Genomic DNA, 12395 nt, shown 5'->3' with positions numbered 1-12395 from the left:
CAGACGACAATGCATCCGGCGGTGAAGGCGGTGCTCAGTTTGACTTTGTTAAATTGGACAAGGGAGCTGTATTGACAAAAATAAAAGCATGGAAAGATGATTGGCGTATTAAGGGCGTTGAGGTTTGGATGAGCGACGGTAGCAGCAAATTAGTTGGTAAGCGTGGGGGCACTTCCGGTGAGTTCACTTTCCGAAGTGGGGAACCAATAAAAGAGCTCAATGTCCAAGCCAGTGGCCCGTACTCTTCGGTTTTTGGGTGCGATTTGGCTAGAGACTGACAAACAGCGATCCTGGGGAATATTTTCTCGCAATCAAACGGAGGACGGTCCTTATTGGCCAACGTGGGTTCCGGTATCTGCTGTGGAATTTTCGGGGGAGCAGGTGATGATGTTGACCGTTTGGGGTTCGCAATGCTTCGACCAATTTCGCGGGCGGTTTTGACGAACATGAAATATCCTACGTTAGATATGGAGATTGTTGCAAGCACACCAACAACGGTCGCCCACCAGGTATTTAGTAACGGCACAGATCGTGAGCAGTCGTTCGAGCTGAGTGAGGCAAGGAGCGTGACAATAACGAGAGAATGGAGCCTGACCGCGACACTTTCTATGACCATTACTGTAGAGGTGACCGCCGGAATACTGGAAGTTGCTTCAACCACGCAAGCCACGCACTCAGTTTCAACATCCCATACGGAAACGAAGTCCTGGAAGAGGCCGCTTGTACGCCCTCCGCATACGAAAATTCTTGGGGATGCCACGATGTACGCAGACGACACTGACACCGAGTACGAGGCCGAGATGGAGCTTCAACCTATCGCTACAATGCGAACGGCGTTTACAACGACCTGAATGCAAGATCCGTCAACGTCACCGTTCAAAACTTGGGACCATATACACAATAGAATTGTGAAAATCAATGCTGATTATAAAAAAAGAACGGAAAATGTTATGTAACACATTTTCTAAAACATGCTCTGAATGGTGTATGCTTTATTTTCTAATATGTATCTTTTAATTGTACGTTTATATTAAATGTGCACACATTCTTGTTTGACCTCTTAAAACTTGTATTAAACTTTATGATTGTATTTAAACACAACAAAATAAATATCTGAGTTAACGACAAACTTGTTTGTTTGCATTATTTTTGATTCAAATACAAATGTCTACAGAAGCAACACACATTACACTGGAAAAAAAACATACATGGTTCATCTCTCAAAGCCCGTTCATCAAAACTGCAATTAGATCAAACCTAGATTACGAGGAGAGTTTGATACATTGATGGTAACTATTTCCGAAAACTGTACGCGTATAAATTGTACCAAACACGTGTTCTCATAGTCTATAGAAGTCTCAGACAGTCCGTGATACCTTCATGTTTTTGATGCATATGCTTATGTATACATAAGCTTGTCGTTTTCAAGCGTATTTCCATTTGAAATAAAAATATATGCATATACAAAAAAAAGGTTGAACATTTTATGTTGAAATCTTTAATTGCAATATCGACAAGAAATTTTGACAGGTCGAAGTTTTTGTCATACCAAAACTACCGAAATAAAAGTGGGGTAGGGGATAAAGGGGTAAATATGCTGTCTGCGTAATCCAAAATTGGTCCTAGCTACGCGCCCGACACGTATATGTTATAATCAATTAGTCACACACACATACGTGATGCAGAAGTATACAGAACTTGCCACACAATAGGTTGTATAAAACAAACCACGCCATCAGGTATTATCCAACTAGCAATGCCCAGAGCTTATATAAAACTGGCAACACCCACAAGGTCTATAAAAACTAACCACGGCCACAGGTTATTTGAAACTAGCCACTCATCAGGTTATATAATCTAGCAACACCCACAAGTTCTATAAAATTGAACCAAGCGGTCAGGTTAAAACTATAAAACTGGCTACGTCCCAACTTTATTTAAAACTAACCACGCCTACAGGTTCTATACAACAAGAAACGCCAACAGGTTATATGAAACTAGCCACGCCCACAGTTTATTTGAAACTAGCCACGACCAGAGGTTATATGAAACTAGCCACACCAACTGGTTGTATAAAACAAAAACGGCCAACATATTATATGAAACTAGGCACACCAACAGTTTCTATGAAACTAGCCACGCTTACAGATTATATGAAACTAGCCACGCCCACAGATTATATGAAACTAGCCACAACCACAGTTTTTATGACACTAGCCACACACATAGGTTATATGAAACTATCCACGCCCACAGTTTATATGAAACTAGCCACACTCACAGGTTATATGAAACTAGCCACACCCACAGTTTCTATGAAAATAGCCTCGCCCACATTTTATATGAAACTAGCCACACACATAGGTTATATGAAACTATCCACGCCCACAGTTTATGTGAAACTAGCCACACTCACAGGTTATATGAAACTAGCCACACCCACAGTTTATATAAAACTAGCCACGTCGACATATTTTATAAACCAAGTCACGCCTCAAGGCTTTTCTTACCAATATTTTAACAACCTGTTGCCTGTTGCCTGTCTGTCCAATGCTGGTTGTATTAGGGCTTGATATGTCGTGACGCAATCACGACTTAAATCGTGTTAAAATGTCATTAGTGATATGAGATAGAAGTGGAATTATTTCCAGTTAAATCCAGATTTAAACAGATTTAAGAAGTTTGTGAGATACAAAGAGGTCCGGATGCAATACCCTAGCTATTTGCGAATCCTTTGGCTGATTAACATGCTCCTGCAAAACACCGACCCACGGACTACCACTTCCCTGCGTCGCCCTAAGGGAGAAAGAACAAGGGACCAGTCCACACGCTCAAACATGTTCCGGGATGTCAAATTGATCGTTACTACCGAGATAATGACTCATCAATTTGTATGCTGGTGCTTTCCCTCCAGTCAATGCAAACCCTCGAGAAGGTAATTGCCTGGAAATCTACTCGGACGAACACCCAGGAAGTATTGAAACGATCGATAATCGATCTTATTAGGAGCTCTGCATTATATCGACATTGCTAAAAGTTCCTATGGTCATTAAGAGCTATGCTTTGCTTGTACATAGATATTGCTGAAAGGTTCAGCATGTAATCATCTTTTTGCTTCAGAACAGGTGAACAAAGACGTCTTCTTTCCATAGTTTCTATTATTTGTCACTTGAAATTCTCATGACAACTTAATTTTATTTTTGCAAGTTTTAATGACATATTAAACACAGTTAACATTTTCTATACCTGACCACATGAACATTACAATGCTTTAACCCGTCAGTTTGTTCTCTCGACAACGAAGCACATTTTAAAGCCGCTTACATTTATTCTGACGCGTTGAAGACCTTAAATGCCGTCAAATGTGTGCAACATATAACATGTTAAAATAAATAACAAAATGCATTGTTACAAAAGTCAATAGTTCATATCAGCGGTCAACAAATGTACAACAGTTCAATTATAATACCATGCTGATGTTTAAACTTTAAAGCATGAAAAATAATAATAACAAGATCAATAATTTTCAAGTATATTGTTATTCGATGAATTGCGATCAGAACATATCCTATCGGATGATAACCGTAATTGCCGAAAGGCAGTTCATTTAAGGAAGTTGCTGATATGTATAAACTAAGGGTCGAACGTAATAATGACGTTATATGTATTTTCGTCTACAAACTAAATAAAAAGGGCATATATACACATAAAATGGTTTTCGTCTTCAGGCTCAATATTGTTAGAACACATACAGTAGCGTTCGTTACGCTGAATATTATTTATAGCATATCTTCCTGCTTGAATTTGTAATGAATGTACAGATATTCGCTATCTACCAAGATAAAATCGGCATTTCCTTCGAAACATATTGAGACATGCTTCATACTGCAATTTATTTTTAAATATTTTATACACATCAAGAATTCACATTTAAATTCGCAAAGGTATGCATTTACGTTAACATGTTGTACATGATCAAAAATATATATCAAACCATAGTCATAAAGCAGTTTTCTAACATTGGTAACCCAATTTTAATATCCATTACTACTATCAGCTAATGGTTTACAATTATTGTATACAACTTTTAACAATATATTATTTACACTTGCTAATTTTAACCAGTTCTTAGTTATACCTATATAATAATATATAAAGGTATCTACCAAATTCTCCATATACACTGGCAGTAGGAATGTTAGATTAAACATGTAATAATCTTTAGTAGAACTTCATATGGATTCGTTCTATTTCTTTCGATTTTGTTCGGTTACAGAATCATTTGAACGAATTCACATAGCATGCGATAATTTTTCTTGGTAAATACAATTACATTTTATACAGTATATACTTCTTAAGACAGTTGGTTTGCACCATAGTTTGCCAACAGCTAGCGTCGCGTTTCGAAATGATCGTTGTTTACTTACGACGTAATTGACACATGGTTGGATGCATGGATGCAATATACGAACTAACATAAATTCTGGATCATTTGTTATTCTCTCGTTCCACATGTCAATTCCATAAGCATTGATTTTTCTTCTGACGTGTGCTTTCCAGACGTATTTGAACGGAAAAACAGATTCAATAATGTAATCATTTATTATATGAACAATACTATTTTTGTAGAATATAGCAGTTATCGGAAATAAATCCTGATCTAACTGTGTTTCTCGTATATACTACTTGCAAGTGAATATTTGTTTCGTAATACAATGGTCAGGAAGAAATAATATATAATGTAAAAACAGCTATTTACTATTAATCTTAGAACAAATTATGTGTATCCCTAACAAAGACAATATCTGAACGTGAACGTGTTATAATCCCTAAATATTCTTTGATACAAAATGTTGGAAGACATCAATTTTATTTTCATCGGATTTAGACATGTCATTCCAAGGGTCAGATCCATACAGTAGTGTTGGTAGAACAGCCTTTTTATACAAACTAACTAACGTAAGAGGGTAAACGCATAAGGGGTGAACCCCCTGTAAATTAATTGAAAAAAGTGAGTTTCGAGCCTTTTGAATTCGACCGCTTATTCGTTTTTCTATTTTCAAATTCGACTGTTGAAGATTATCAAGATGATTTGCGGAAAGTGCATTAGAAATAAGAGTGTCGCCATAGACGACACTTATTGGGAGGGGAGCATAACGTTTCCGAAATCTTATGGTTGACGATTTCCTTACGTTAACCTAACTATTCCAAAGACGACAGTATCTATATACGACGTCAATTGAATCTGCATACTGTCGGGGGATGTTGCTAGTTAGTGAATGTTGTCTGCGAATGTAGGGCTGTTACATTTAACAGACATCACATTTGCACCATATTTACTTTGTCTAGACTATGGAGAAGCTGGTTGACGGAGCCTAGATGTCTGGCCGCTATATCTGAAGACGCAACGCAGGCTTTAATATGACGATTTAAGCAGGCGAAGGGGCTTACCCATGACGCCCAAGACGTCAGAGCTTCAACATTAAGGAGCGTGCCGCAAGGCATCAAAGGTGGCGCGCTGGTCCAGACTCGCCACGTAAACGTCGCTGCCATGTTCGATATGAAAGTAAAAGTAGTTTTACAGCTTAAGTTGTTTTTCAGAAAACCGTGCTGTTGTTGGCAAGGGAAGTCCGTTTTTATTAGTTATGGAATGTGTTTAACCACTTAAAGATAACCTTTTCAAATATTTCATAGAAACATGGTATCAAAGAAATTGGCCGGGGTCTAATTTATCCTTACCCTTACCCTTCGTTAGATGTCTGGCCGCTATATCTGAAGACGCAACGCAGGCTTTAATATGACGATTGAAGCAGACGAAGGGGCTTACCCCTGACGCCAGGACGTCCGAGCTTCAGATTTAAGAAGCGTGCCGAACGGCATCAAAGGCGGCGCGCTGGTGCGGACACGGCACATAGACGTCGCTGCCACGTTCGATAGTGTACAGAACAGTCTCTTGAAAGTTAAAGGACGTAGTTTTGCAGCATAAGTTTGTTTCTGCAATCCGTGTTGTTGTTGGCAAGGGAAGTCCATTTTCATTAGTTTTTTTAATGTGCTAAGCCTATTTAGGATAACTATAAGATTTCAAATATTTTACAGAAACATGGTATCAAAGAAATTGACCGATAACTAGCGGGGTCCGATTAATCATTACCCCTACCCTTGTAGACTTGGATTAGAACAGTTGCCATGATAACGGGACCCGCTCGTTCGCGATAAAGCTTTCGAACAGTACGGTCAGTCCCGAGGTACAGTGCCTGGGCTAATTACATGTTCATTTAATACGTCATCTATATCTGGGGGTTTTCTTCGTGTAAGGCTTTTTATGACATCATTCTCCGTGAATGTATATAGTTTAGTATTAGTGTTCGTGTTATATGTATCGTTTTGCAAATAGTCATTTCATTCGCATTGTAGCCCTGCATCTAGTATATCAGCCGATGCATTCGTGCTGATCATTTTCGAGTAGGGATGGAAACCGGATACCAAATCGGTATCCGGATATTCGTATCAAGTATTCGAATACTATCCGGATACTCGTATCAAATTGTTTTCATAATAAGTAAATTTCCTATTATATGTCACCCACCTTCTGTTATTTGACACAAGTGTCCACTTAATTTATAATTCGTCATATGGCAATTTCACTTTTTCATTCATTCTTTCTCAGTCTTAATAATTTATAATGTATTAATCAAAGCTAAACAACTCATTTTACGTCATAAAACTCATGATGAATACCACATAAACACCTCGCGAATTTGATAGTCACTTCGGCCGAGGTGGTTGCTTAGTTACTGCCACGTGCTTTCGAGTTTGTTATTTATCAGCAGGTTTCATGTTAAATGACGCTTTGATTATTTGATTAGTCGATTGTAATTTTATTTCATTATATTGTTTGATTTAATGCAATACCTACAATTTCGGCGGTGTTTTTTGATGAAGGATATAATTGCGGAAAAGATAATAAGACAAAAAGACGATATGATATTTCTTTATTTACATGCGTGTACTTTTTTATTTATCAATAAACTAAACATGTTTACATATTGTATATAAAAAAATAGTGGACATGGTGACGTCAAGAGTTGTCTGCCTCATGGTGGACTTTGAAGGCGTAGTCGGTGGACTGCATACGGGGTGTTTTTTCATGTGATTTCTAAGATTTGAAGTTCCACCACAATATACCAGATTAACATTACACAGTTGACACACAACACTTTTACCATCCTCGGATTTTGTAAAATACTTCCAAAAACTTGAAGTCAATGTTGGAGGCATATTTCCGTTGTCATGATACAGGAATAACGATTAATAATTCAAAACACAATTACAAGATGCAAAATGATGGAAATTTGATTGAAAAGTGAAAAGATAAACAAATTTGTTTTTATATTTATTGTTCAGATAGCAATAATTTCTTCATGCATATTCATCAAAAATACGATTGGTCATTAATAGCTTTGATTGCACGACCCTTATCTTGTGATTGGACGATCAATTCCTGCGGATTAATGATCAATCCGTTTAATATCAACTAGTGCCAATTAGTGTCAATTAAGCACATCTGATATCATAAAACAACACTTGTCATTGTAAACAAGGTCATAGAACTTCACAGGGTGCTGCACAAGGACACAATATCACGCCTTGTACAAACACCAAATTAGCAGACGATTTGTAACACATACCCACTTCGCGACAGACACTGTTGATCACCTGAAATATTTCATCTGAAAAGTTTTATAACAATTGCTATGCCTCTGCTAAGCTATTTCATTGAAATTTTAATTCTTAACGAATATTCGAATACCCATTTTGGTATCCGAATACTTGCGTGATATCCGGATATCCGGATACTCGGATATTCGCTTCCATCCCTACTTTCGAGAAATGGTGTTTGAGTCTATCAACGACCTCCTCGTGTTTGTAATATAGGTCCTAAACGGAAATACAATTATATATTTCGAAGGTTTAGCAACTTATTGCTCGCAATAATTTGCAAAATGTTCTATAATTCAATTTAGCGGCTTTATCAAGGTCATTAAACACTTTAATTTCGTACAAATCACGGTGATGTCGCTGTGTGCGCCGGAACTTACGCTTGGCGCTCTTATAATTCCGTAGAGTCTGTAAGTGGACGTCGCGGGGTTTACCTTTTTCGTACATTTCTTTCTTTGCACGCCAGGCATGCGCATATTAATGCATTACCTTCGCTGACCAGTATGGTTTCACGTGCTGACATGAAGGTGTGCTGAGACTGAATTTTGTGCACTGACGAGTATCTCGTATAACTTGTCCGGATCGCACGTTATTGTGCTGACAGAGTATGTCAATAAGGGTATGGGAAATGGGTATGAATTATGATTTACCAAATGAGCGTGAGAGTACTTCATCCATGTTATACACTGTCTTTTACTGAACTTATCGGATTTTATTGATTGACGCTTGCATTTTAAAAGAAACTAATATAGGCAGATTGTCTGACGTTAGAATTTGATCAGGTGATAGAGTTCTGTATGTGCACACGTTGTTGCTCGTTGAAATTTTAATAAATACATGGTTCAGTACTGTACCATTAGGAATAAATGTAATGTCAACGTTTGCTTCATCAACAGATTGCAGGTTATTCTCATGCACAAATCGTTTCAGCAGCACAGATTAAGGTTACATGAAACCTTGAACTATTTGCCCGTTCCAACAGCCTGCTAGAATGACGGTGCCTATTCTAGAATAGAATGCATACACATCGTTTAAAGTTTCTTTGTAGAAATCAAGATAGAAGCAGGCATACAAATATAAGATATATATAAAGGCAGGTGAGTATCAATCTTAAGTTCAATTCCGAGAATTCGGCTGTTGTTAATATTGTCTAGTTTTCCTATATACTTGCACATGTGCTTATGTACCATAATCACGGTACCAGCCTTTCTGTAACGTTACATGCTTAAGCGAGGTAATGAATCGTTCATAATTACTCATGGGACATATTTGGTTGTAATACAATCAAAGAATTTAGGGATCTGTGAAGCAGTTTGTGTTCGCTAAAACGTGTTATGGCCACCTTATACGTATCTAAAATAGTGATTAACGTGTAAGCAGCTGACATAATACCTCTAAAGTTCCAACATGCAATGTTTAAAAGCATAATTGTAACTAGAATAACATTGATCATGGCAGTGGTTAGGTAATATACTGACTTAATGTGGTCAGTTATTGAACACTATCGGACTAATTCACGTCCCTGGCTGTCTTACTTTGACTAGGGAAATAAAAAGAATGTTACAAATGATAAGATATTCAATTCTTAATATTGCAAATATAATATGGAGAAGATAACGTTATATGGGAAATATGTAAATCGCTTGTCTTTGTTTTTAAGGTTCCATATGACAATGTGGATCCCTATTCTCGCTTGAAAATTCACAATATGTTAGCCATAATAAAGAAAGGGCGATCAATTTCGGATAATTTACAATATTCTCTTTGATATAAAGTCCCTTTAATAGTGCAATGATAAATATTTGCATGCGGACATTGTTTTGGTTAAACCTACTCAGCAACAGCTGGAACAATATTTTTAGTCGTGGAATCCATCAAGGGTAACTTACGTAACGAGTTTATAATCACATCGAAGGTCATGACCTTGGTTCAAGTCTTGCATTTATAATGGAATAGTATTCACGCACTACTCTGATAATGTTTTCCCCACGCAAAACCCATCATATTTACTTTTAAAAAAATAATTGATTAGTTAATTATGCACTGGATTTCTTATTGTTATACCGGCTTAGAAAAAACATTGCATACGAACTGATTGATAGCAAGAAGCTATTTCAGCTAGATAAATTAATCATATTCACAAAGTCAAGGACAAAATATGTATTATGTTTCACTTTTAATACGAAGAATTACTACTTCCCAGCTATTTTTGTTGATCAGATCATAAGTTGTTTATTTGTTGGATCAATAAAACAGGAAAATCACTTATTTGCAATTTTCAGGTGTTATTATGGTCTATGACAAAACCTCCGTTATTTAAACCATTTATTAGGTCACGATTGAAATGAATGACTTTAGCGAAAAGCAAAAGATCCTAATAGAAATATTGTGCTCAGAAATTGGTAGTTTATGAAGCCGCAAGCCTTAATATGCAGGAAATATCAAACTTCCAATTGTATTATTAATAAGCCTGATTGATACAAGCAAGACCTGAGTGTGGTACATGAAAAAGCTGTTGGTGTTAACATTCGATCCATAATACTAGCATTGTGGTATCAAATGCAAATACCAAAAATACGATATTTTTAAAAAGATAGTGTATCATTAAATTACATATTACTACAATTATTGTGTTTGATTGTCACCCAGAGGCATTTGCGTTTCAGGCCTTTTTTCAGGATCTCTTTTTGTATAATGTACAATTCAATAAGTGTTAAATACAAAGTTTTATTTTATTACTAGCTACGAATGTATAGGATTTTCGAGACCAAATCATTCATTTATACTATATGGATATTCAGTTTAGCTGTTAATCAAAATGTTTTTGTTTCATTCATAACAGAAATACAAAAACACAACATCCGTCTTGCAATTCGGAAATAACAATAAAATTATATCGTTTTTATTTGTTTGAAATAATGGTATCGTTATTAAGGCATTTGTTTATTTGAATGACACATCCTAAAACGTGCACATGACAAAGCTGTAATCCATTAGCGTTTGTTATTTTCGCAAAAAAGTCAGTAAGAATATAAACGGCAACTGGTACCACTAACCGCGAACATGGTTTATGTCTCCTTGGTCAGGGGAAATTGATGATTGTTGTTAACTTGTAGATATTACAATCAATTATAAAATAGTTTATTTGTTGAGACTTATATTAATAAGATACAGTTTCTAACGTGGGCGAATCTTTTGTTTCGTGCACTGCTTTTTAATGGATTTTACTGCAGAACATATTTAATTAACATACAGATGAAGATTCTCATGTCCATGCATGTGAAGGGATACAGATCAGGATTAATATTTATTTTTTTTCACTTGAGCAATTATCAAACCTAAATCATCCTTTATCCTGTATAAAACATATGTTTCGTTACATGACCAGGCCCCAATATCACGAAAATACTTAAGTCAAATCTCAAACTAAGTCTCAACACATTTTATCACATAACATTACAATTTATGAAAAATCATATATGTTTTTTACAGTTTGATAAGCGCATTCTATCATAGATTATGCTGATGAAAGCCTATAGTCGAATTCCAAGGTAAATAATATTCTACAGCCAAAAATGTATTTGAGTATAATTCTGTATTCTTTATAAAATACTCAAGTATATTGTTTGCTCTAGAATTAGGTTTCTTTGAAATATTGATAACATCTTTTTATCAACACATTCTATGAGAAAATACGTTTTCAAAAAGAATAAAACATGCACGATGATGAATCATACTATGCTTTTATATGGTTAAATGAGTTGAGACTGAGTTTGAGATTTGACTTAAGAATTTTCGTGATATTGGGGCCAGGTCTTAATGGAAATGAAATTACGTACGTTTTAGTACAAAATAGAGTCGAATGTGCAGGAAGTGAGAAACTAAAAACAAAAAAATATTTAGAATGGCATTAGCTACATGATTATCAAAATAACGAGTAACAGGACATTACAAAATCAATCCTTTTTACATTTTTCGAATTATTTGTAGACGGTTTCCATTCTTCCAATAATTCGTTTATTTCAACATGTGAACGTTGCGAGGGTCGATCACGTCTAGAACAGTTTTATAAAACTCAATGAATAAATCTAGCCATTTCGCTGGAATAATTTTTAATGTTTAACATTTACCAACGAAATAAGTAAAACACAACCAAGTTAACAAAACACATCTATGTCACTGTTTGTGAACTTCACCGGATGTAAACTTCCCGGTACCACTTATAACTACAACATTGATTGTGTCATTAACGGTAAAACTATTTATTTGTCTTACACCAATAGTTCTGTTAAACCTCTTATGGTGATCCGTCTAGTATCATAACTGCAAAAACAAACTACTGGTAAAATATCATTTCTAGTTACACAAAAGTGTTTTTTTTTAATTTTCACTGAAAATCATTTGATATAGGCAATATTTTTTTTATTTTTTTTTAGAAACAAGTTAAAAAAATTACTATGTTATCATACATTTTTTTTGTTGTATTACCTCTTTTAAATGTATAATATAGTAATAGTAACATTATTTTTGGTGCTTTTCAAAAATATAATCCATGCAACAATAATATAAATTGGTAAAACAACATAATTTAACAAAGAAATAATCTCGATGTTAATATCTAAAATGCACTAACACATCTTTGCATTCCATTGGTGTATGGCTGACCTACAAAGCCA

The 12395-nt window shown here is 35.7% G+C and overlaps 1 protein-coding gene across 1 annotated transcript; it reads left to right on the top strand.

The window, feature by feature from the left end:
• The first annotated feature begins 410 nt into the window (after window positions 1-410).
• Window positions 411-851, top strand: LOC128245810 (aerolysin-like protein). Its single transcript, XM_052964034.1, has one exon. It carries the CDS (start codon window positions 411-413, stop codon window positions 849-851), a length of 441 nt encoding a protein of 146 aa, XP_052819994.1.
• The last annotated feature ends 11544 nt before the right edge of the window (window positions 852-12395 follow it).

This window comes from Mya arenaria, chromosome 9, assembly GCF_026914265.1.
Source record: "Mya arenaria isolate MELC-2E11 chromosome 9, ASM2691426v1".
NCBI lineage: Eukaryota > Metazoa > Mollusca > Bivalvia > Myida > Myidae > Mya > Mya arenaria.
The sequence above is the reverse complement of the archived record's forward strand: the minus strand, read 5'-3'. Positions and strand labels throughout refer to the sequence as shown.

Coding starts and splice junctions, on each gene's coding strand:
- LOC128245810 (XM_052964034.1), top strand. CDS start 411: ATGCTTCGACCAATTTCGCGGGCGGTTTTGACGAACATGAAATATCCT.